Genomic DNA, 27,393 nt, shown 5'->3' with positions numbered 1-27,393 from the left:
GAATTGGAATTCAGGACCAGAGGTTTAGGAGTAACATTTGGAGTTTGTGTTGTGTGTATAAAAAGTGAGTGCCTGTAAAAAAGGAAAAAAGGAAAGGAAGGAAACAAGCAACAGTTTTTGGAGTAATAAGAGAAAACGCATCAGTGTGCAGAAAAGATTCAGATAGCCTTTAGTCTCTTTAGATTTGTATCACAGGGGTGAAGGTGTGTTCAGACCATAGGCTGTATAAAGAATGGACATAGACCCTTGATTCATAAAGTGAAGCCAATATGAGAGCTCCTTGCACCTGCATTCTTTCTAAAGGCCAGCAGAGCAAGACTTCACTGGTGGCAAAAGTAGGACAGATTATATTTTTGTAAAATGACAGACTTCTCAGGCAATTTTCTACCATAGAAAAGTTTTTCTTGTCAAATTGCAGGAGAGAGCAGAATCAGAATCAGAAATGATCCATTAATCCCAAGGAGGTAAATTTGGGAGAAAATGCAGGGTAAAGCAGGGGATGCTTGGGGCGGGTCAATCTGTCTGGTTAAGTTGCTTCCTCAGCAACCTATCAACCAAGAGAATGGTTTTACATTTCACCCATTCCTCTAAATATTGACACTTCTGTCTCTTGAATGAGGGTCAAAAAGGGAACCAGAGTTTTTAAAACGGTAGTCAACGAACCTTTTGGTACTTTGTCCACTTCTTACACAGAGTCTATCGTCTGATTGATTTTGAGTTTAATTATCATCTAACTTTGTTCACAAGCGAAGAAAAGTAGACAACAAATGTGACAGATGAAAACTAACGTCCTAGCTGACAACATGCATGAATAGACAAACCTAGGTTATTTCCGATGCCCCCGCACGTTCATAAAAATCTCTACAGATCGGGGATCAGACTGAATGGTCCCATAACTTATTTAAATCAAGCTGTATCCGCAACCTAATATAACATAATACTAGTAAATAAATAACTTGAGAAATTCAATATATAAATATATATTATTTCGTACGAGAAAAATGTCAAAACAGTTCCACTTGGGGAGGAAAATGTTTCTTAGAGCATCTTATCCACTTAAATAAATAAATAAACTTCACTTACAACATCATGCCCCCGGTGGCAGCACTGAGCGGCCAGGGAGAAAGGAAAGACATCTTAAACTAATTTTAACCTGATCTCACAAAAGCCTGTGAAATGACAACAACGCCTTAACACCACACCATGTAGAGGTGTCATGAGATGGGTTAGATTACTCGCTGGCTTCACGGAATATCAAAGCAAAGTGTGTTTGGTACAAGAAGACATACTCTTAATGTTTCACACTGAGCTACAGCTGGGTTTGGTTTTAGCACCACACTTACTTCTTCAGATTATTGTATGGACATATTAGGTTACGTTTTCATCATGTTCAAACAACAAAGTACTTGACTATGTCTGATAGAAAAGGGTTGAAATAAGTTCTTACTTCCAAAAGTTAATTAAGTTCAATGTCTTGAACACGCAAGTTACTTTGAGTTACATATATCAAAAGGATCTGATCATCAAAGCTTGACTTAAGGACTCAATCTCAGGTCTTTTGGATCAAAGTCCTCCTTTTTCCTGACCCCATTCATCCCAACCAGCCACAGAGGGGTGCCACATGGGGGAGAAAAGTTAGGATAATTCGAAGGGCCCACAAAAGGGTCCCTAAAAAATATTTTAAAATGTGTGGTAGTAGAGTGTTGGTTTTTTTAACAGGGGCTCAAATTCCCAAGCCGTGCCGCTTATACAAAGTCAACAAACCTGCCTCAGGATTGATTGATTTTCTATTGCTGATGTTTCTGTGGTTCTGACATCATTTTGACACCATGTGCCCGACCATCACACAATGTGGTGTTAAGAAGTCGTTCTCATTTCAGATGCTCCTTTTAGACGACACAATACATGTAAAGATGTTGGTATTCTGCATGAAAGCCGACCCATCTTAATTCCCTTTTCTTTGAAAATGGTATCCGCTCATGTCAGATTTGAACTCAGGAGTATGAGTAAACAGGAGTTTACTCATAAACACTTCATGAGCTCCAGACTGCCTGATGAATTCATGATTCCTTTGATCACCAACCAAGCCTTGACGTGTACCTTTATCAGATCAGAGCTACTCCAGTTTCCTTTACCTCTTCCTTGCTACCTACTGTAAATCTGCTTTAACTCATTCAGCTATATCAGCCCTTCCTTTTTCTCATAAGTAACTCCAGGTATGTTACACCAACATATCGATATATGCCTTGTATACGTAACTGTGCACTTCAGACAGAGGTTAGTTTGCTACATGGTTATTTCAACAGAGTCGTTTGAAGAGAAGGGACAGAAACAAATCAAAGCTTTTGTTTTCTCCTTCCGGATTCTTCAGGTTAGTGTGTTACACCGCTATCTCATCTCCCAGACAGTCAGGAGTCCCCTGTTTGTTAAGAACATTAAGGAGCCTTATCGTCTCCTCGTCCGTCCCCCACCCAAAGATCTCCATCCCCTCATCATCATCGTCCTCCCCCTCATCATCATCATCTCTGTCATCGCTGTCGTCTGTGTTCGACTCGTACTCCGAGGCAATACCCGACTCACGAAATCTAGCGAAGTCCAGGCTGCCCAGAGACTTGACATCACGAGACAACAACGTCGCCGTGCCCTCCGATCCGACTCGCTCTTTTATTTCTGGCCTGCTGGTTTTAAGCAGCAGGGGAGACGAGGGGACTCGTGGAGGCGGAGGCCCTGGGAGAAAACGGAAACACTCCAGTTTGAGTAGACACTGGTCCCTACCTAGGGGGCTTCCCAGGGTCCCGTTGGAGGATGAGAAGGCGTTGCTGGTCCCGTCTGTGGTTCCTAACGCAGGTAGGTTGAGGGCGGAGACTTCTGGTTTTGGCGTGGTTGGGTCACAGATCACTGGAGGCACCGTAGACCGGAAGGTGATCTCCAACAAACTGTCCTGAGATCCCACTAGAGAAAAATGAGGAAGAAAAGAGAGAATTTGATGAATAAGCAGAAGGAGGGAGAGCAAAGAGATAAAAGACCGATCAAATATGTTCAGACTACCAAATCCAAACTGTGCCCTGATTTAAATTCATCTGCTGTCGACTCTGCTGGAGGTTCACAGCAGAAGAATGATGTATGTGACAAAGATATCTTTGAATTGTGTGGTGGGTAGGATTCAAACAGAATCAGTCACACAGTTTCCAATAAATCAATGGCATTTCTGTATCGGGTAAGCAAGAAAAAAAAAACATGTTTCAAAGCATTTCATCATCATGGAGGCAGCTCAGTGACATGTTTTGCGTCCTCCTTGATAAACAAACAGACCTGGAGTTTCAAGAACAGAAAGATATGCATTAAAAGAATCGTCCATCTTTTCAGTTTCAAATTCTAACCCCTCGCTTAGAATGAAACATGGAGAAAGTTAGTTTTTAGCGGCTGCAGTCAGTTTGGATTCACAGCGCTTGCATCAATTTCAGAAGTCATTAACAGAATCTATTAAAACATCAATAGTAACGACTCCTGCAGTAAAATCTCCCTCTTCTCTGTTGTGCATCTGAAATGAAATGACTTGAAAAGACTTGTGTGTTATAGCCACAGTGTTGTTTTCTCAGACACACACGGAGCGTGAAAGACCCCAGTCGGGTTAAAACATTTAGTGAGACGGAGACACGGATTAAAAGAAGCATCACAGAGTTAGTGGGAATAAAGACTGTCAGCTGTTTGCTTGAAAAAATGTAATGTAATAGAGGTTGACTCAAATAAACTAGAGGATAAAGGTCCAAATTAAGACCACAGAGAAGTCTGCAGAGGCTGCATACACACATAAACATATCTAGTGTGTTTATATTGTTAGATTTTTGGAGGTTTCTGTGAACCTGTGAAAGGTTTTGACGTGTTTCTTTTGTTGTGACTATTTGCTGTTAATTTTAAATTCACTCCTGTTGTTATTATGTAGTATTATCCAGCTGTGTTGAATACTTGATTCTCATGGGTCAATACCCCAATGCAAAGGTGTATTATTTCTTGACAGTCAAGTGGTAGCGAGTACAAAACTTTAGATTCATGGTGAACAGCTGACCAGTCACTAGCAAAGAAAAGAAGGCAAGAGGAGGGAAGCAGCTCAGAAACAGGGAGGAGGTTAAAACACATAAGGATTGAGTGAAAGAAACATCGACCAAATTGAAGAAAACACAAACCGCAACACAGCATGGGCTTTGCCTTGACTAACTAACCATCAATGAACATGTTCAGTTTAAAGTGATTTTTAACAGATTAGCCAGCTACTGTGTTACCTTCAATGTTAATTTGGCCTGTAAGTAGGCTACACCGTTGCCATTAAGGTGCTACCTACCATCAAATCAGAGGGACTTTTTTTTTTAGCTGCATAAACAAATAAAATCTCTAATAAATATGAGATCAATAATTTGCATCAACTTGTTTATTTCTATATTCGGGGTAATAAGCAGGATAATGTATATAGTGAACAGCTGATTATAGTGAATTGGACTCCCAACAGGGTGAGCAGGACGAGAGGTTTTATCTCACCCTGATGGAGGTTATTTTTCACTTATAAAACAAAGAACTCCTCAGAGCCACCTTCTAATCTACAGGATACTATTGTGTGATACTCCAAAACATAAAGGACTGTATTTTCTGCACTGTATTCCCTCAAGAGCCTTTCGAGCCAGACCATGTTTCATGCTGTAAATTATAGTAGAAAGGCTGTGAAATAGACTTCTTTCATGGCGGGCCCTTCACATTGTAAGGGCAGGAAAAGGACATGATCTAATACAGTAATGTTGGCTCCTTTCCATTCAGGTGTGTCGATATGCCTCTCTAGTGAGCAAGTTTAAACACTCCCATGGTCTTAAAACTGACATCTACAACACCAGTGTTCCCCACTTCAAAAATGGTCACTAGAAGGGTCTTTTAGCAACCTTGTTGAAAATATTTGATTTGCTTGCAATAAAACAGAAAAAAATGTGCCTCTTAAGGTTTGTAAATAATTTCTCCTGACTTTGTACATATAAAACCAGTCAATTTAAAACTTCAGAAATGTAAAGGCATTTCAACCACCCCTCTGAATTCCTGAGATGCTGGCAGATAAGATAAAAGATTGTTCTTGCAGGGTGACAATTGGAGCACGCACCAGACTGAGACTATCTGTCTGAATTGATAATGAGCAGGTTGAACAACGTGTAGAGCTGAAGGAGAGTGACGGAGAGGACAGAGGAGGTCTTAAACCAAGGACACCGACAGAATGTGTGCGGCTAATGATAAACACTGCAGTTCAAAGCTGAAATGACATCAGGATCTTGTTTCATACTGGTACTCAGGAGCTTTAATGTGGGTTTTCATTCCATGTGGAGGGCTATCTACTGTAGATCTGAAGTACCCTCAGCTGTCTGCTGTCTGCATGAGAGTACATACAGTTACATTTGTCTGCTGTCTATCTCTGCAGGTCATGGTTAGTGTGGTTGTGTGTGTGTACTCCATGTTTGCTTTGCACAAAGTTTACCTGACAGAGGGTATGTGTTGACCTAAATGCAGTGTGCTTAATTTTCATCTTCTTGTCTCTGTCAGCTTAATCTTTCATTTCCTTCTATGTCATCATTTTCATTACCTTTGCAAACAAACTGTATATAATTGTTTGCCAGCAAAATTGTGGAAACTACTGGGCCAAATACCCCCAAACTTGGTGGGAGGATGTATCGTGGGTCGAGGATGAGCCCAATCCAAAGATCAAGCCAAAATCATTTGTTAAAAAACAACAAAATCAGTTGCAACTGACCACACGTGAATTTTGAGCTCTTAGTGCACAATTCCTCAGACTTAGACAGCCATTATATGCATTAACAAGTTGTCTACATACCTGCAGATCAGTGCAAGTATATGGATTTTTCTATATGTAAACATTTTTTTAATCTGTGTTTACATTTGCTAATTGTTTTGCTCAATTATAGCTCTTTGCAGTCACATTTACAGTACTTGCTTCATATAACACAAGCATATATCAGTATTTCTGTGTGTATTTCATGACAGTTTATAAGTCATTGTGTGTATTTATATATATATACAAACTCACTGGAGTTTGGTCCAGACATCTTGATCTCCAGCTCCTGGATCTGTTTAACCAGCAGGGAGATGTGCTGCAGCAGGTCTTTGTTTTGTAGCAGCAGCTGGTGGACCCGAGCCTGGGCCTCCAGCCGAGCCGTGGCCTCCGCACTCAGCTGGTCCTTCAACAAGTGGACCTGAGAAGAACGACAGACACAGAAAGTGGAAGATAAACTTATGGTTAGAAAGAAAGGCTGCGTGGAGTGTATGCAAATATTTTTTTTACCAGACTACCTGCTCTTATAATCAGCATTGCTGTTTGTATCTGAGCTCTCCAAACACAGATTACATCACAGCGCAGTGCTTGAAGGTGAAGGTCAATTTGTGTTTGCTCTTTAAACATAATTTGCTTGTTGAGGAAATAAGGAGTGAGTGCTGTTTGCTTTAAATATTTGAGTCAAGATAACTCCAAACAGGTGAAAGAGGGACCACACATACTGCATCAGGCCTTTGTGCAGCTTGTTGTTTAACATGACAACCATTTAAAAAGTGTTCTACGAGGAGCAGTGCATTGATCACTCAGACACTTTGATGATGTATGGATGTTATTGTGACTCATTTGTAAAAGTTAAATGCTACTACATGGTCTCATTATCATTAAGAAATTAAAATGACGGCTCATAACACTTTATGATGACTTTTATGACCCTGTCTGTAAAAATGATGAAAACAAGAAAAGCCACAGCTCCAGTCGTTCATTTTATCTGTAATGAAGGGAGGACGGAAGATGAGTTTTCTGAGCTGCATCATTGATAACTGATGATTCAGATGACCCGGCCATGAAGAGTTATAAAAAGTAGTGATGAAATTAAGTCATAAAAAATCTTGGTTTGGATTAGCTCTGTAGACAATGTTATATTACTGCACATGAAAAAATGTGTCAGAATGCTGCCACTGAAAGATAACAGCTATTTGATATTGCCTGGGCGATGCTTGTGCTTGTGCTGATGGGATCCTAATAAAAAAAGAAACAAAGGCGTCTGGATGGAGTTATGGTGGTAAATGACTTCTTTATTTTAAATAAAACATAATTACACGAGGAAAGTATTAAAAGGAATTTATTTTACAAATGTCCCTGCTTTGTACGCCTTCGCCTGGTGACTAAGTTATTAATGACAAGGGAGGCTTTCGGATGTCGCTGACTCAGCTCTGTAGTTGGCAGTGATGGATCAACCTCACTGTATTTTAACTGAGAGCAATTAATCAAAGCACTGTCGAGAAAATACAGAAAACCATCTGTGTGCTTACACAGTTGGAAGAAAACAGATCAATCAGTGACAATCCAGTCAATACGTGTGAAATCTCCCCTGATAAACATATGTATGAGGCTACCGTCAATGTTTGACAATCAATAGCCTCAGATGTGTTGATTATACAGTACTGAGGGTGAAGCAGGTTTAAAGTAGCTGCTGCCTAATGAGTGTCAAGATGTCAGCTGACTCTATCTGAAATTATAGATTGTTGACTGACAGTGCTTAAAGAAGGCAGATTTGCTCTACAACTCTAATATTTCATAAACTGGAAATAATTTAGCTTCAAAATTTCTGGGTGTCTTTAGTGACACGTCTGTTTTTATGCGGCCATTCCTCCAGGCTGTTTTCTCTTTTTGGAAACAGTAAAAGCTGCCTCGGACATTGTGGTTGTGCTGAACTTTTAAGCAAAAATGCCAACATTTTCTGGTACCTGCTTTATGGAACATTTTCTGCTCCGTCTGTTTTTTATTTGACTGTAAAATTAAATATCTTTTAGCATTTCAACTGAAAACCATTTTGCATTTTCATACATCCCAGTCTTGGCCTGAAAAGTGTTGCATTAGTTACTATTTTCAGACATTATAGAAAGTAAAAGAGTAATTTATTATGAAGAAAATCAGCTGACTAATAATTCAATATATTGTTCTGTGCTTTTTGATTCATAAAGTTTTTCCATTCATTACACTGAGAAACATACAGCCCGTTTCAAGGCAATGAAAAAAACATGTTCTACAGATCCAGATCTTTGAAATGTCTTTGGTTTTATATGTGCCTATTACATTTTTATGACAGAGCAGCACAGCTCCACTGGCTGCTCTGATCCTCATGTAACCTTAATGTCACAGTCTGCTGTAAGAGTGATAAAACACAGACTCCATTTCAATTAAAGACTAAAGGGATAAAACTTCTATTACAGTCTTTTTGATATAAGGGTTTGGGGGGAGGGGACACCATTCATTCAGTGCACACATGATCAGAACCTCACAAACACGCGCGCTCCCTAAGCTTTTCTGGCAGCAGTGACTCCACATTTTATTTTACTTCAAAGTCTCTCTGAATCAGATATTATCATTCCCACTTTCCCTCTTTATCTCACACAATCTTTCTTTAGGACAAAATCACTTTCAAAAATTTCAAAAGGAGACGTTTTCAAGGTTTCTAATGAAATCACCAGAATGATATGGCGCTGAAGGAATCTGCTTATTAATGTACTGACATGACGCTGCAATGGCTGTAGTGGCGTTCCCCCCAGATGTCAAAAGCTATAAAAGAACTGCGGGCATGGTAACTCAAGTTCCAACACGAATGACAGGAAGTGAAATCCAGTTACAAAAAGATGTCATTATAGTGTCAAACGGTAGTATAACTGAATGCTACCGTACCTATCACAGCTCTCACTCGCCGTTCTCTGCATCTGCAACTTCAAGGGGAGCTTCTCAATCAACATTAACCCATCTTGCACTGGATGTTTTTTCCTCTCCTTCAACTCAGGCATCATTCATACACCATACAAGGATCAAAAATGTACAAAGTATGAATTTAAAACTATATTTTAAATGTACTTATATTATCACATTATGGCTCTTACAACAGCTTTCAATGGATGGATGAAGTTAACCCTGGGGTCTGAATATGGCCCTGTAGGACTACATATATCAGATGTCAAAGCGGTGTAAAAGAATTCAAGGAAGAGTGTGGAACATTTTTTCCAATTACAAATAGATGTAAAGTAACATTTTTACGTAATGAAACCAAGCGGCAACCCCCGACTGAGAGCATTGAAACCAATGTGGAAGTGTTAAAAACTGCAGTTCATCGAGTATCCGCTTGAGGCTGTCTCTGGAAGTACAGGAAACCACATATACACCAATTCAAAAAAGACGATCTTTACAGAAGAAATAAACATGTTTACAGCCTGGTTCAAAAAATGAGTGTAGTCTAGATAGCTAATTTCTCGATCGGCACACACTGTACGGGCGGAGACTTTTTCATAACGCGACAATTTCGAAGCTATTAAGATTACGAGTTTTCCATTAAGAGAGGCACAGCTGACTTGATTGACAGGTGGGAACACTGTAGCTGTTGGCTAGGAGGCTCAAAGCCCGCCTCTTTACGTCACACACGCTCAACAGCGGTTATTATGAGTTCAACATTTCCAATATGGCTGCTGCCGACAAAGCCTCAAAACAGCGATTCTAGAAACAAATTGGTGACTTCACGGAAACTACGTCTATTATTTATACAGTCTATGAATGCAACCCAAAAATACATATTTTGTCAGTGGATTTTGGTTACTTTGATAAAGCAAATAATCTGCTTTTTCTAGTGAAAACTTAGCTAATGTTATCAGGCACCTCAAATAACAATACCAGCCTTTTCCAAGGAAGAACAAGCAATGGAAACTTTTGTACCCATCAGTCATTCAGACCACATTAAAAGTTTCCGTCATTTGCTTTTTTTGCAGTCTTATATCAGTAAAACAGGCGTATTCTGTTTGTACACAAAAACTGCTCATTAATATTAAAGTGAGTCTGAACAGGTGCACACAAGGTTTTTAGGACAGCAGTAGGTAGAGAGAGCTGACCAGAAGGGCAGTGAATCACAAAGCCTCATGGAAAGCAACAAGTCATAACTCCTTTAACAGCCCCCTGTTTTCTCATTCCAGCCTGCTGTGGTAGCACAGACCTAGTTACCGTGGCAGCACAGGGGCTGTTGACGTCAGTGGTGACATACCAACGGACAAACCACCAAACAAAGAGTAAAGATGTTTGAACAAAAGAACAAGGTCACTTCGAGATCTCTGAACACAGCAGCGCTAGAAACATTGTAGAAGGTCTTCCAGTATTTCAAATTTAGCATCAACTTTTCTGAGCGTATTTCTGTGACTATTCCCGGTTTGTTTGCTGTGCATGTTGTTTGACGTGTGCCTGTGAGCATTACGCTTTTATGAATACCTGATGACGTAGCATATTTCGACCAATCTAATACAGAATGTCTTTTTTCTAATCATATTCTATTTGCATGAATATCATTTTTTTCAGTTATATCTTCTTCCCAGATTATTTCATTTATGGATAAAAAATAAGAACACATTCAAATGTCTATCATAAATCTTAAAACTGTACAATTTGCAAATACTCTCAAATTTTACCTTAAAAATAGAAAAGCCACGAGCCAAATTTGAGTTGTTTACATCCATAAAGCTGAATATGAAAGAGCTGCTATCTGGACATAACCTCTAATGTTGACTTTTGTTATTTTATGGTGTAAAAAACCTGCCTACCATTTATGTACCATTACTCCTCTTTATTTTACTTCCTCTCATCTTTCACCCCTAATTGCCCCCTCTTTATTTTCTTCTCCATCTTTGACATGTGGTCTATTTTCAGTATTTTCTGCACTGAAACCTCATCAGTCCCCCTGCACTTTAAGAGGACAGTACAGTGGAGAGAGAAATCAGATGTATCAAATCAAAGTCTCCACATCAAGGCCTGCCTCCTCCTTTCCGTCCACATTTCAAGAAAATAAAAAGCGTAGAGGAAGACATCCGTCTGCTCCCATTATCCTTGCACTTAAGAACAAATGGAGGTGATTCCAGATTGTGTTGGGGCCAGGCTTCCTCTGCAGACCTCATTTGTTAAGACTGTCAGCCTGATGATGACTTTGGTGGTGTAATTTACAGCTGACAGGATCTCCCCTCCGGCTGGGGAAAAGCAGCGCTTGACTTGGACATATGCTGCCCTGCTCACTCCTCTAATGGCACATCAGACCCTCCTGTGGAGTGTATGCCCAGGCCTTGGGAGCAAGTGGCACATTTGTCCTGATGTTGTCTGTGTTTGATGCCTCGCAGAGGACGTATGAGGAGTAAGTCTGAATAATCAAACGGTAGTGAACAAAGACAAATAACAACAATATTTAATATGTTTTGATTTCAATCGTTTGAACTTTGTCTGAATATCTTGCAAAAGAAGAGGGTGATGATTGACAGGAGACTGACTCATGAAATATCTACAAGTGATGTCGAAACTCTCCACTAGTCAGGACAAAAATTCTAACTCTGAATGGCATAAAAACAATAAATATTTTACATAACATCTGTTTATATTACTTTAACTACTTTTATTTTAACAGGGAGTGAAATCAGTCCAAGGGGCTTGAATAATTTTAGCACAACATGCTTTATGAATTCAACCTTGAGACAGCATGGTCAAATAATAGCGACAACCCAAACTTAGTGAATTCCCCCCTACATACTTGTGTTTTCTATACGGAATGGTTGGTCAACAGTCAAATTCTGCAAAAAAGCTGGCCTCAAGTTTTCTTATCCTGTTAGCAGAGGATCACTCCCTCTGCACTGGAGTAAATAAGAGAGTAAACTGTGGAGGATGAGAGCATAACTGCATGAAAAATAAGATAGGATGCAGGTCAATAAGACGAAGACTTGTGGGTCACACCTAATCATTTGGAAACAACAATGTGGATGTTCCTTTTAAAGCCCTGGATAGAGACAATCTAAAACCTCTTACAAAAGTGGAACCCTGACAAAAAGCCAATTAAAAAGGTGCTCCACTTGTGTTTCAAATGTGCTGCTCCCTTGACAGTACACCTGGTGCTTCCCTGTGTTTCCTGCTTCTTATCTGAGTGCGGTGAAATTGAAGGAGCTTCAAGCAACTCAAACGCCTCCTTCAAGCTTTAATTAGGTGGCAGCATCTCTGTTCCATTTTATTGCTCTCTTTGTTCAAAACTGTTCCCCAGAACAGAGGAGAGCAGAACAGCCCAAGGACAATTTTCATCTTCCCAACTCCTTCTCTCAATTTAACAATTCTGCTTCCACAATTCTGCTTTCAAGCTTATTTCCATTCTCCTCCGTTCTTTATGCTGCAAGAATCATCTGCAGTCCTGATTTTACCATAAAACACAGAGCTTTCAAACAGCCTAGCCTTTCCCACATGTAATAAAAAACACTTGTTGAGCCTACAACTTGAACACACACGTTTACTGTATGTCTGGTGCTCCAAACAACAATCAAACTTACGAACAACTACAGAACAAAGCTCTACATTTGGAGAAAAATAAGAGCAGAGAAGAAAAAATCACTTGTGGAGTATCTCTTAATCTTGTAAAAATGCAGAGCTCATAGGAAGTGGAGAATCAAGATGTTAAAATGATTTCCTTTTCAGAGAGGACTGAGAAACACTGACTCTCCCACCGCCGTAAGGGGATTAGGGCTGCTGGTTGTGTGTTGTGCGACTCCACAGCGCTGGTTGCTGAAGATGTACTCTTCACACAGGATTATCATCATCGCATTCCCGGCCCACGCCAGGCCCCTTTGATGTGGCAGGGTATGAAACCTCTACAACATTGCGTATGTCTCTGTTTTCATCTTAATTTTTGGAGGGATAGATCAGAGGGGTAAATGATCTTTATGTTGGTGCAACGTTACATAGATCGTTAAAATTGCACTTACGCCTGTATGTGGTGAGAAAATGCTCAATTACGCAAGCGAGAAGTCCAAGCAACAGCGTGGGAGAAACCAAGAAAAAAGAAACAGAGACCATTAAATCAAAAGAGACAAAAGGAAAGCAAGGGAACAAAGGTTCAGGGGGTTGGTAAATTTGAGACAACTAGGAGAAAGAGAGAGATTGCACAAGAAAGACGTCAGGGAGAAAAGGAGGTAAAATAAGCACAGAAAGAAAGATCAGCAACAAACCAAGTTAATAAGCAGTAATGGAGCTTATTGAACTTCATTAACTCTCTCCACTTTCCCTCAGCTCTGAGTGAGTGAGACCTGATCAAGGTTGGCAAGCTCGCTAATTTACTTCCATTTACTGTGACCTCTGCTAACACTCTGCAGAGTTCAACATTTAGATTATAATCCTTCATGTTAGTTAACCTGTAAAGTGCTGTATTTTCATTAGTAAAAGTATATAACAGTAAATAGGTTATTCCTGTCAGTAATATTCCTACATAAGAAACCAAGATAACAAATATTCTTCCATACAATAACATCACTGTTTGTTTTGTCTGTCGGTGCATTTTTGTCCAGCTTTCTGCCAGTCAAAAATAAAATCCCAACTTTGATTACAGTAACACTAGATAGGCCAAGGGGGTCATTTTTGTATATACATATTCCCAAAGTATCATATCAAATTGTAATCATAATAGTTCTGTATATTTCCATTGGTTTTAACTCTGCTCTCAGCTTTTTCTGAGTTTTAGATCAGCTCATTTGTAGCTTTTTCACTTATTCCCTATCATGAATAATTATAAATATCAAATAAGTTAAATAATCTTGGGGCGCTGGTGGCCTGGCGGTCTAAGCGCCCCACACACATAGGCTACAGTCCTCGTCGCAGAGGTCGCCGGTTCGATTCCCAACCCTGACCATTTGCTGCATGTCTTCCCCTACTCTCTACTCCACACATTTCCTGCCTCTCTTCAGCTGTCCTATTTCACATTTTTTTATTGTTCTCTTGGTTTATGAATTCTGCTGACCATTACCATAATGAAAGGAAGAACCCAAAGTGTTCTCTTGAATCTTGTTTATGAGTGTTGTCTTGCTTGTCGTTTTCCACATTGTAGACCAATTAAGTTATATTCTATTCTATTATCCATTATTTGTGGTTCTTATTTGTTATCTATAGTTTTGAGTTATGCTGGATGAATTCTCTGTTGACAAATAATATCCAATTTAACTAAATCAAATCTATAATGCCTTTTCTATTCAAAGACAAAAGCAACAAAATGAATGCATTACTCATTATATTGGGCATTTATAATGAGAGATAATAAAGATTGGAATCTGGTGGTCAAATGACCTCTCTCAGCCTTTCTAGTAGATAAGGAATTCTAGCCCCTTTCAGCGTTAACAGATATGACTTTGCAAACTTGGCTGACATCATCCTCAACATGTCAAATCTGAGGCTTCAAATGTTAGTCCACAAACCAACAACTTTTGTTAAAGTTACATCCACTTCTTGTATTCATCCTGATTTGGATAACTTAAAGAAAGTACATTTTGGATGGCTGTTGCTGAGAAAGGATGAAACAGATTTAGAATTGGATTTGATTTCAGTCAAGTCTTCAGGGTTATCACACTGACAACTAGTCAAAACAGCTCACCAGTGCTCTGCCACTTGTCTATGTTTATCACTGATGTGTGTTGTTGTACTTTTCATCATTATTATGACAGAGCTTCACTCAACTCTTCAAGATCACTAGGGGCCTGGTGTTTGTGGTGATCGAATCACGAGAAAGAGCAATAACAGCCTTCAGAAGGACTGAGTCTGATGCTCTGAGTCTGTGAAATGTTGTCAACAAGCGGTCTCCTCACTTTGAAAGCTAAAGGAGAGAAAACAAACAACAGCAGCAGCCTATTTTCTGGAGTGAAACTGAGGCAAAGACACCAGGGAAACCTTTTTTCTGTTCTGTGAGAGTAAAAAGTTAAGAACTCTTTATAACACAAACATTTACACACACTCACAGATGTGAATGTCATAAGAGTATAGAAGTGTGGACACACTTTCCCCGTGTGTCAGCTCAGGAATAACTTTCTCTCTCTTCATCCTCACAATTTGCATCATCCAGGCAGACCGAATCGGCTCGTTACTTTCTACTGTTTGACCTTCGGAGGTGGAGGAAGCTCTTCTTCCTCATTATGAGTGGAGAGAAGAATCCTCTGGAGAGTTGAGACTCACCTGTCAGAGTGACTTTATCTCAGGGAATGAGGGGGCAAAAGAGTGGAACTATATAAAAATACATACAGTTCATCGTTTATGTGCACAGACAGTCAGAAACCCTTTCTCTTCTAATGAACTCTTTGGCCACAGCTGCATTTTTCTGTGTTATCTGCACTGATAGCACCTTACCATTAACTGCTTTAGCAATACAAGCTAGCAGGCTTTCTATCGTGGCTTTACCGTCCTCTTCATTCTGTTTTTTGTGGAAGTTACTTCAGGGTCTAACTTCTTACCTTTACTACTGTTTTTGGAACAACATAAAATAAATGGGTTATGTTTTTCATTGATTTTTGACATTGACATTTGACATTTTAGTGTCCTCTCCTACTGCTGTAACTGCTTGGTACATAGTACAGGATAGGTTAAGTAAGGGATAATGTATGGTAGGCACCCTTCGGGGATTCTATGTCCCATAACCGTCTGCTAATCATACATTCACCTGCTTATTAACCAACTACTAACTTAAGATACAGATACAGTCCTCATTCAGCTCTCTTTCTTCTCTGAGCTCTGCAGTTGACACACCTTTAAAAATGAACAAGGAATGTCAAAACTTTTAACCCTGCTGCTGTCATCACCACCGCTCGTGGTTTAACTTTCTATGTTCCGGTAACCTAAAGTTGTTCTCACCTGCTCTGCTGTCATGCTAATATTTCTGGACAGGATCCACTATGAAATGATCTATGTGTTATTTGTCGAATTAGCATTGTTTATCAATATAATGCTAACAGAAAATAACGGTTTTACCTCACCTTACGGTCTATGGTGTCAACAAGCAGAAGCTAAATGTGCCGGAACTCTTTTCAGTGGATTGATTTGACGTGACGTGTGATCAGTTTGCCTCTGGTGTTGCTCATGTTAGTGAAAGTTAACATACTTTGTCAATGGGGTTTTCAAGGGGTTTTGACCAACCAGAATCAAGCATCTTACACAGCTGGAAGATCAGTATGAAAGCCGGGTAATAAGTGAGTGTTAGAGAGCAGCAAAGTAATACTGAATCAAGCAGAGATTATTATCTACAGTATGTTTCCACTGCTGTCTCAAGGGCAGAAAACTGACACGGTGCAGTGAGCTGCATCAGTTTTCTGCCCCATCCAATGCTGCTTTTGCTGACACTCAGACAACACGCTGGCATCCTCTGACATGTAGACGTCAGAGTTTCAGTTGATGATCCAACTACCTGTCAGATCTGAGGGCCGGCATTCCTGGTGCGAGTGCCCCAAAGTTTCCTCTAAGTTGAGCCTTCCTGTCTAGTGATGGGGAGAGTGCACCTATAGGTTGTTTACATATTTAATGTGACTGACCTTTATTGTTAGCCAAGACTCAAAACCTCTAATGATATCTCCATGTGTTATATCAGTGCAAAAAGTCCCATCTTACAAAGTGTGTTTGACTATTTTCTAGTCAACACATCTCATTACACTTAACATATGTCACATTCAGCTGACATGTCCTGACAAAACATCTCATGTAAGGATACTCGTAGTGAGTGAAAATGTAGACGCCAGTGCTGCAAGCAGAATTTACTTTTTCAGTTTCTTAAAATTAGATGTTATATTTCTTATTTAACTTTCAATACCCTGAAACAGGATGTTATCTCTGGACTCTTCAGATGCATGTTGATTCTATGTGTAATGAGATATTTTGACAAGAAATGAGGTAAATACACCAGGGGAGATAGGAGCTTTTTGCAATGTTATTCAAACACCAAGACGTGAAAAGAGCAAACAATCAAGAAAGCAGCAGCGTCCCACAACTCTCGCATAGCTCTCATTATTTCATGCCCACAAAGGAAATCTATAAGTTTTGCATAGAAGAGACAAACCGAGGAATCAGCGAAAACTAATTGAGATGCAGTGTGGTAGCTGTAAAAGCAGCTCAGACAGGTGTGATCCACTGAGGAAACCTCGCTAAATGGCAAAAGAGTTAGGGCCACACAGAACTACCTCAGGGTAGCACAAACTCATCTGAAAAATTCCACATGAGGTAATTTTCAGCCTTTTATGTTCCACAGCCTTTTTAAAATCTACAGCCGAGTCAGCCACCAGCAGCCGCTGACCTCTGGCTTTATGGGAGTATAATTAGTGCCGTATATGTCTGGGCACGCTCAACCTGAACGTGTGAGCTGTCAGATGCAGCTGCACTTTTTTTTAACTGGGTTTGCGTTGAGACAGAGGCCAGCTCTAGTGACAGGCGGTTTCATCAGGACCCCTTGTGTGTGTGTGTGTCTGTGGAAGCTGTGAGACATCTGTGTTTAACTGACTGGGACACTTCTGGGTCAGGAGTTTGCGTGAGAAAATGTGTTAAGTTGTGAAATTGCAGTTTCAAGTCTGGAGGCTTTTTGCAGGGAGCAGGCTGACGAACGTCTCAGTGTGCGCGCGTGTTTGTTGATCAAACTCATAAGCCTGAAGCCTCTGCTGTCATAAGTCACTCTTCAAACCTCAGCCTCTCGAGCTGGGTGATTGAGGGCTTATAGCTGATTGCAAAGGCTATTAAGTCTATTTTAAGATTTACTCTCAAGGTTTACTGAGTGTTTTCATCTGTCTTTTTAAGGCAGTGTTGAAACGACGGCTTATATTTTTGTTTAGAATAACTAAAACAGGAAACATTATGTTATGGATGGGGCTGAGGTACCCTCCAGCCTGTTTTCCATGTAGAGAGAAGGTGGATTGATGGAGATAAGAATTACTGTAATCCTAAAATTGGCACATCTTCTGTAGATTAAGGCCATTGGGGTCAATAAAGCTTGTTAAACACGAAATATGTTGTAGGCTATTTGTTTGACTTGAGTAAACTTGATGTGCATAAATCAAATTACTTTTCACTAATCGTATCTGATTTTGTTTTCATCATGGTTATTTATGATGATAATTAATTCATGACTTCATCTGCTTCTTGCCTTTTTATTCACAGCAAAAAGCCTGGAGATGTTGACAACAATCATTTCAACAAAGGCCTTCAGGTGCAAAAGAAACAAGTCAATGCATGATTCAGTCATTCAGTCAGGAGCGATGCTGCAGTCATTATTCAAGTGGACTTAACTTGAGCTGTGAAACTTCATAAGAACAAAACTGAAGCCAGAGCAATAGTTCCCACTGCAACAAATAGTACTCAAGGTTAAAGTAGCACTTATTATGGAAATGACCATCACACTGCATGCAGGCACTGAAGGAGTCTGGGATGCAAACTCTCTGCAAACAGGGTGTATGCAAAGTGTGAAATGCATAATCTACATAACCACACAGGCAAATTTATGGCTGCAACAGAGGGGTGCAAAATAAGTTCATGAGATGAATAATCCTATTTGTCAGATTAACTGTGGATGTTCCATCGCAGATACTCAATTATTGCTTGAAACACTTCCAGAGTTAAAAAATGCAACAAACTCAAGCTGCCACTTGGTCGCTTCTGGTCGTCGGATACTTTACAGCTTAGCTAAAATTGGATAACTCTGCTGGGACTTTGGTCACTTACCAGCTGTCAAACTATAATGATTGTTAGTATGATGTGATATAGAAATATAGAAAGATTGTGTTTTTGTGTGTGTGTGTGAGACGCACCTGTGCCACAGCAACTTGTGTCTGCTGCTGCTGCTGCTGGAGCTGCTGTGTGAGCAGCTGGATCTGGTGGTGGATAGAAAGGGGGCCGCCTGGTGGCAGCGTGCTTGACGCAGGTAGAAGCATCCTGGGGCTGGCGATCATCAGAGAGGTCTCCTCCGCAGGCTGACATGTGGAGAGAGAGAGACAAAGAAGTCAAGTTAATATTCCGTGACCTAAGGCAAATTAAACATTTCACAAGCCACTAGACAAACGGCTGCAATTTTGGACCAATTCGTTTGACGGACGGGAATTGCTACTTTCAAAGAACTGTAATTGCACAATAAATAAAAAAAATCATTATTATTTTTTCATTTACAAGTTATTCATTTTTAAAAGAGGTGTTATGGGATAATTAAATTAGGGCCCCATCTTTTTTCAAATGTATAATAATAAAAATTACCAGTGGGACTGCTGCTGGGAATTGTTAAAGCCCCCAAAAAGGCTGTAATGACTTGAATCTGAAAAATTACCCCAATAATTGTACGCCAACTACAAGTGCAATTTTTTCTACTGACAGTTAGATATTATTCTAAGGTGTTGAAATTACAAAGGGATCCTTTCAGAGGTAGACTTTGTTAAGGTAGGTTCCTTTTCATTGTTCCCTTCAAAGCCACCAGACTCCATTGACAAAAACAGTCATTTTACTCAGCACAACACTGTGTTCCTTGCCTAAAACTGTCTCTTGTTTGAGGAATTGTGACACAAAATACTGTTGAATCTGTCTGAATCAGAAGCACCAAGGTCAAAGCAACTTTTGTGCTCAACCAGTAAAAAGTACTGTTTTTGGTTCATCTGCGGAGTCAACAGCTCAGCAGTCATCTTGCCTTCGTACTTTCGTATACATAGATGTCCAACTGAATAATACTGGTGCCCCAGTGTGTGTTTTCACATTGCTTTACAGCGTTGCAGAAGCATGAGAGCTCAACAAGCAGTTGGAGCTTCACAGAGACATACACACAGCACTGTTCTGCTCTGCAGGCTCACAGTGATCCTTTCTCACCTCTGTTAAGCCTTTGTTACCTTGCACAGCAGTACGACCACTTAGTTCCACCATCACGCTTCTGAGACATTCATATTGGAGGTGAGACGTTACATTGGTGTATCGGGACGTAAACTGACAACATGAAAAAGGCTGTTGTCTGACATTTGAACATCAGTCTGAGCCGGTTGGTGCCAAACACAAGCACTTTCATCGGAAGGGTTTTTACTCAGCAGATATGCTGTGAAAGCCTGTTTTGCAGCTGCCAGCTGACACATAGCTGAAACATCCTTCAAATCCATATTTCATTAAGGCTCTTACATATGTAAAAACTGGGCCCATTTTTTTAAACAAAGTTACTCTAAAAAACTTTATAAACTGTTTTATAAGATTTTCAAAACTTGAGCAAACAAAAAGTTCAAAGTTTGAGGATGTAAACAGAAAAAAAGAGAGAGAAATGACTAATAAATAAATAAAATAATCAGCACAAGAAGCAGCATAAACAAAATGCCTTTGAGAACCAGTCATCATCAGCAGAAGAATCTGAATTTGAAATGTAGCATTGCTGATTAGTTGAACCAGTGTGAAACGAACGGCGCTGAGAATGCAGATCAGCAGCACTGAAACACTTCACTCAGACAATAATGAGCTCTGGGACTTGGTTTCCCCTTCATCTAACGCCATCAAGCATCCTAATTGTTTCAGGACTGTGGTAACCAGTCACACACTGTGCCCCCTCCATCATTCAACAGGTCCAAAATGTTTTTATTTATGCAGATACAATGCTTTCATTTCACTGTGGGGGGAATAAAACATGGGCACTATTTGGAATTTCATATTTATTATCAAATCCTTTGGAGCACCGGAAAAAAAGGTACGAACCAAATCTGTCTAAAAGCTAACAATCATAATATGTATCATACCACTTCCTGACCTTCTTCAGTGGCTACAGGAAGGAACACACATGTGTCTTTGTTCAAGTGTTCTCACTGCTCACCCCTCTAAAAACTGACCAAAAAAAGTGCTACAAAGTGCAGGGTGTTACAAAGACCAAAGAAAGCACTCTTGAGTCATAGGTTTGGGATTCATTCCACTGAAGAGGTCCCTCTTCTTGTGAGCTGTGTTAAGTGCTGGAAAGAAAGTACGGGATCACCATGTTGCTTCAACTTGTGGCTCCCACAATCTGGTCTTGATGGTTCTATGGAGAACGATGGGACCTTTGGGGTTCAATGTGTTGATGCAATGCTGGTGTCTGTTAGTAAAGGCTTCAAAATAAATATACACGGACTTCCGGTGACGTCATGGGTGAAGCAGCACCTTAACTCTCCTGCTGCGGGATAGCACCTTTAAAAAACCAGCCAAAAACTTACATAAATTAAAAGAATTTTTGCGAAGAGCTTAAATTAAGAACACGTTATGTCTGCGCCGAAGAAAGATACTGAGAAGAAATCCAGACCGAACAGAAAAGACGAAAAACGAGACTCGCCGCTACCAGGTGACATGTGCACGGACGACAACATGGCGGCCGTGCTAACAGAGTTACGAAACCTACGTAAAGAACACACAGAAGCCTCTCAAGATGCGAAAGCTACCCTCTCTAGAGTTGAGTCCTCTCTTACTGATGTTTTGGAACGCACATCAAAATTGGAACAGCAGATGTCGGAGGTCGAGCAGAGAGTGAGTGATGCAGAGGATAAGGGATTCAGAAGCGACAGAGCTATCCGTTATCTGCTCCATAGAGAAGCGAAACTGGCGGCCAAGTGCGAGGATCTGGAGTCGAGAGCTCGGCGAAACAATCTACGGATTTATGGAGTTAAAGAAGGAGAGGAGGGCAATAATATGGTTGACTTCATAACCAACCTGATCCGCACTTCACTCAAGCTGCCGGAGGACCTGGATCTGAGTGTGGAAAGAGCACATCGCTCATTGACTATGAAACCGAAAGATTCTGCCCCTCCAAGATCCATTATTGTCAGGTTTTCAGACTACAGGATCAGAGAAACAGTACTTCAACAGGCCTGGAAAAACCGAGGGATAACATACCAAGGACAGAAGGTGTTTTTTGACCAGGATTATACGGCGGACGTACAGAAGAAACGCAAGCAGGTGCGGGAGGTAATAAAGCAACTTAAAGAAAAAGGAGTGAAAGCCCAATCGCCGTTCCCCGCCCAGCTAAAAATCCATCTGGATTCTGGAGTGAAAATTTTCCACACTCTCGCGGACGCAGCCTCCGCTCTTGAAGAGATGGGGATTCACGTTAAGCCAGACGACAGGGAGACTCTCCAGAGGGAGCTGCTGCGCGACAAATGGGTCACGGCACCGAACGCGGACAGAGCAGGTTCTTCAACACTGACCAACGCGGATATAAGGACTCTTATTCAAGGTGAATGATGATGTGTATCGAACAGTTTGGAGATTTAAGTCTGTCAATATGCACGTTATAAATCCATATTGCATCAGAAGTTGAAGGAGGAGGAAGAAAAGAAAAAAAAGAAAATAGGGCTGGTTCATAAAATTAGTAATAGAATGAATAATCAATACAGGGGCTTAACCCCAGATGGTTAGGGGTGATTTAGTTTTAGGTTACTTTATTTTAGCTAGCAGGCAACCGCATTTACAGCAACTTGGCTGATAGGTAGTTGCAGTAGCACTTAGTGCATTCCCCGGAGAGATTAGTCACAACTCTCCGTCTTTGTAGAGGCTGATTAATACTGTTTGTATAGTCAGCTGGGTATTTGGAAGTCAGCTGTTTTTTTTGTTGTTGTTTTTTTTTTCATATATGGAAGTATGTTCGTTCAGCTATGTTTAAAGCTTGTTCCTGTTTTAACCGATATGCAGCCGTGTTTCTCTCAGACATTGTATGTATCTACTGCTCAGATATGGAGGCCTGGTCTGTACACAAAGTTAAAGATCAGTGTGTCTCAGTTATGCGTGCATGAATAATCTGATTATAACCACCTATAATGTCCATGGACTGAATCATCCTATTAAAAGGAAAAAGATATATAGTCAACTAAGGAAATTGAAATGTTCATTAGCCCTGCTGCAGGAAACCCATCTGTCGGAAGGAGAACACAAAAAATTACAAAGAGAATGGGTCGGTCAGGTGTATAGTGCTTCCTACGGAAAAAAACGAGGAGTAGCAACCCTAATCAGTAAAACATTGTCCTTTTCTTTAGAAAAAAATATTCAAGATAAGCTGGGGAGGTATGTCTTAGTGGTGGGCACACTGGGGGAGGTGGAGATCTCTATTCTAAATGTATATGCTCCAAATGAATATGATTACTTTTTCTTTAAGGAAATTGCAAACATTATTGCCAATAATGCTAAGGGCATGATATTGATTGGGGGAGATTTTAACACCGTGCAAGATGGAAGCATAGATAGGAGTCCGGTAGAGGGAGGACCCCGGTCAAATAAAACCAAAGCACTTTTGAATATGATTTCAGAATTGGGCTTGATTGATCCATGGAGGGTTAAAAATCCTTCAGGGAAGGATTTTAGCTTTTTCTCTAATGTCCATCAAAGTTATTCCAGGATTGACTTCTTCTGTCTCTCACAGCAACACTTACATAAAGTAGTAGATTGCCACATTGAACCAATAACACTGAGTGATCATGCCCCTGTCATACTGAGTATAGACCTAGGTAAAGAGAACTTTTTTAGATACTGGAGATTAAATGTGTCCTTGCTTACTAAGGCAACAGTAGTAGAAGAGATAAGACAATCATTAAAAGAATATTTTGAGACAAATGACAATGAGGAAGTGACTCCGTCAATCCTCTGGGGTGGAGCCAAAACAGTTATTAGGGGGAAAATAATACAGATCTCTTCCACACAAAAGAAAATAAGACTGGCTGAACAAACAAAGTTAGAGAATAAAATAAAACGATTGGAAATGGAGCATAAAAGCACAAGATCTAATAATACCTTGCTTGAATTGAAAGAAACTAGAAAAGCGTTGGATAGGCATCTTACATATAAAGCAGAAGGAGCGTTGAGATTTTCTAATCAGAGATATTATGAAATGGGTAACAGGGCTAGTCGCCTATTAGCATTCCAGCTCCGCAAAGCTCAGGCCAGTCGTGTTGTCCAGAAAATTATACATCCGGTGATAAATAAGACAGTATCTCGACCAAAAGAAATAGCAGAAGCCTTTGCGTCATTTTACAAAAACCTATATGAGGAACCTGGGCCTGAAGGAATAGCTAAAGATTCTGCAGCCTTTCTTGCTAGCTTAAATATGCCCTCACTGTCAGAAGATGAAGCAGTACATATGGTTTCTGAGATAACAGAAACAGAAATCAGAGAAGCCATAAAAAAATTGAAAAATAACAAATCCCCAGGGGCAGATGGACTTCCCGGAGAGTTTTATAAGTGCTTCATTGACGACCTAGCTCCAATACTAACCAGAGTTTTTAATTATACCCTCTCTAAAAATGACCCCCCTGATTCCTGGTCAGAGGCCATCATATCCGTTATTCACAAGGACGGCAAAGATCCAAAATGCTGTGAAGGGTACAGACCTATTAGCCTGCTGTGTAATGATCAAAAGCTGCTGACTGGTATACTGGCAAAAAGAATACAGAAAATTATAACAAAATTAATTAACCCTGACCAGTCCGGTTTTATCCCCGGCAGACAAGGAACTAATAATATAAGAAGGACCCTTAACATTATAACATGTGCAAAAAAAAAATTACAGAATTCTATGTTAATCAGTTTTGACGCACAGAAAGCATTTGATACAGTGAATTGGCAATTTTTGTACAGAACCTTATCTTCTATGGGATTCCACCAAAAATTTGTAGATTGGATCAAGATCATATACAAAGACCCCAAATCACGTGTTAGAGTAAACGGATGCTGTTCAGATTTCTTCCACCTTGAAAGAGGGGTCCGACAAGGGGACTGCCTTAGTCCATTACTTTTTGCAATAAATATTGAACCTCTTGCAAGTTTAATTAGACAAAACAAGAACATTAAGGGTATAAATGATGCAAATCAAACAGAACACAAAATTTCACTTTACGCAGACGACGTACTTACATATATTAGTGACCCACTTAATTCAGTTCCTGCATTGATAGGAAGTCTAAAAGAATATGGAAACTTTTCAGGATATCAAATAAACCAATCAAAGTCAGAGGCGATGATGCTAGTGGGGCAATGGCCTGCAGAGCTGACAGGGAAATTTAAATTTCGATGGTCAAACAATGGGTTTAGGTACCTAGGAATAATTATTACTCCTGAGAAATCACAACTATTCAAGACTAATTATGGAAAATTGCTGAGTGAAATAAAGAATGATCTAGATAGATGGGGAGTCCTCCCTCTATCCTTAATAGGACGAGTAGAAACGATACGAATGAATATATTGCCAAGGCTACTCTTTCTTTTCCAATCATTGCCCATAGAAATACCCACTTCTACATTTAAAATAATGAATAAATGGCTATCTAGATTTATTTGGCAAAATAAAAGACCCAGAATTAGATTAAAAATAATTAAATGTTCAAAAGAAAATGGAGGCCTGAACTTGCCTAACTTAGAAAAATATTATTGGGCTGCCCAACTTAAATCTATGACTGCATGGTTGGCTCAAGATAGGGATACTTTATGGGTGGATATGGAACAGAGTGATTGCCCGAAAATTCACTTAGACACAGTCCCATTCATGAGAAGAAATGTATGGAAAAAGAATAAATTAGATAACCAATGGGCTAAAACCACCTTAAGCATATGGTCAAAGGTAAGAAAAAAGTTACGCCTTCCAATGTCCATATCTAGAGCAATCAAGATTGCACACAATACAGACTTCCTACCATGTACAACAGACACAGGGTTCCAAAGCTGGGAGGGGAAGGGTCTAATTATTGTAGGTCAGTTATTTGAAGGAGGAGATCTGATGTCCTTTGAACAACTCCAACATAAATACAACCTTTCAACCCATGACTTCTTTCGATATCTCCAAATAAGGCATTATTTACAGAAACATGATGAATGGGAAAAATTATGTGCTTTACCTTCTACATTAGAACATTTTTTTATGTTAACAATTAAAGGAACTGTTAAAAAGAAGGTTATTTCACATCTATACAAAATTTTACAAGAAGAATCAGAAGATAGTAGTTTGGATACAAAAAGAAAATGGGAATTGGAGATGAATACAATAATTTCAGATGAAGATTGGGAAACATCCTGCAGAGTGGGACATGGAGCAACAGGTAGCCCCATCTGGAGGGAATTTGACTGGAAAATTAGGATGAGGTTTTTTGATACCCCTCTGGTGACCTCCAAATTTTGTGGATCCTCGAGTGGGTGCTGGAGGGGCTGTGGCCTGGTCGGAGACCATACACATATATTCTGGGACTGTCCAAAACTAAAAACATATTGGAAAGGTATTCAACTTGAAATTAAGAACTGTCTGGGTTTAGAACTGCCATTTGAACCCTCCTGCTTCCTACTGGGAATATTACCAGAGGATGAGGAGTACAGTGGCCATGCAGCTTTACTGAGGGTCCTGCTTTTAGTTGCAAAGAAAATTATCACAATTTCCTGGTTAAGGCCGCAGCCCCCCACAGTCACACATTGGAAGAACAAGTTGAAGGACATTTTTTATATGGAGAGTATAACTGCAAGATTACAGTTAAAAACTGATCTTTTCCAGATAAGGTGGGCGCCTGTTGCTTCATTTCTTTTTGGCTAATTCTCTGATGGGCTGATTTGGGGTATACAGAATTATTATTATTTTCTTTGAAGTTTACTGTGAGGATTTCTTTTTGTTATTATTGTTGTTATTGTTGTCGTTGTTATTATTATTATTGTCCTAATTACTATTTATACAATTATTTATATTGTTGTTATTGTTACTATTATCAATATTTTTTAATTTTGTGTTAATTATTACAATCTTAATATTATTATTATTTTGTATGTTTGTATTCACTTATTTTTTAATTGTGTACTATCTATTTATTCATGTCTTTACTTCCTGACTATGGACTAGGTGTTTTCAAAAATCTTGTTTATATCTGTTTTGTCTCTGAGTCTGATCGCTGCATTGTTGCTTTGTGATGTTGGCTGAGTCTAATAAAAACGTTCAAAAAAAAAATAAAAAATAAATATACACAATAGCTGTAGATGAGGAGATGCATTAATTACACTCACAGGGTGTGAGCTGTTGACTATAGATGATGAGTGAAATGAGTCGGAAAATACCCAGAGAGACTTGGGCATCATTAGGAAATTATGAATGCCTATGCATGTAATGACCCAATACCATCTGTCAAGTGACTGAGACAGGTTAATGTTTCCTCAAACATTGATTGTTGTTTTGTTGGTTGGTGTGGTCACAGCTGAAAGTGACCGGTTGGTAAAGCTCAACGTGTTCACAAATCGGCTCGTCATCCCTACAGCGTCCAGACAGACTTCTGTAGGACTTACTAAATGTCATTAATTCTTTTGCTTGTCAGAGCCCCCGTGGTGAGATCTTTTTAGACTCTGATCTGGACTACAGTCCTGAGCAAAGCACATTATCGGGTCAGAGGGGACAGGCCTGAGGTCGAACGAGAGGGGCAGTCAGTAGAGTCAGGGGAAGCAGAGGCAGGGGACGGGGAGTGCACGCCGGGGAAATGTACGCGCAGGAGGTGGGCAGAATGTCAGGACGGGATTTGATTGGTTTCATAAATTGGACCCTAATGATGGTGATTGGTTGGTGT

At 39.9% G+C, this 27,393-nt stretch overlaps 1 protein-coding gene across 1 annotated transcript in view; it reads right to left on the bottom strand.

The window, feature by feature from the left end:
• Nucleotides 1-27,393, bottom strand: part of LOC117832707 (carboxyl-terminal PDZ ligand of neuronal nitric oxide synthase protein-like) — a 224,937-nt gene that overhangs the window by 36,324 nt on the left and 161,220 nt on the right. The window contains exons 8-10 of the mRNA XM_034711947.1: nt 18,655-18,816; nt 6,074-6,239; nt 2,776-2,952 (exon numbers count right to left, since the gene is read on the bottom strand). Of these exons, the coding sequence (XP_034567838.1) occupies nt 2,776-2,952; nt 6,074-6,239; nt 18,655-18,816 (505 nt within the window). The remainder of the gene's footprint in view (nt 1-2,775; nt 2,953-6,073; nt 6,240-18,654; nt 18,817-27,393) is intronic.

Source organism: Notolabrus celidotus, chromosome 2 (genome assembly GCF_009762535.1).
Source record: "Notolabrus celidotus isolate fNotCel1 chromosome 2, fNotCel1.pri, whole genome shotgun sequence".
Classification (NCBI taxonomy): domain Eukaryota; kingdom Metazoa; phylum Chordata; class Actinopteri; order Labriformes; family Labridae; genus Notolabrus; species Notolabrus celidotus.
The sequence above is the reverse complement of the archived record's forward strand: the minus strand, read 5'-3'. Positions and strand labels throughout refer to the sequence as shown.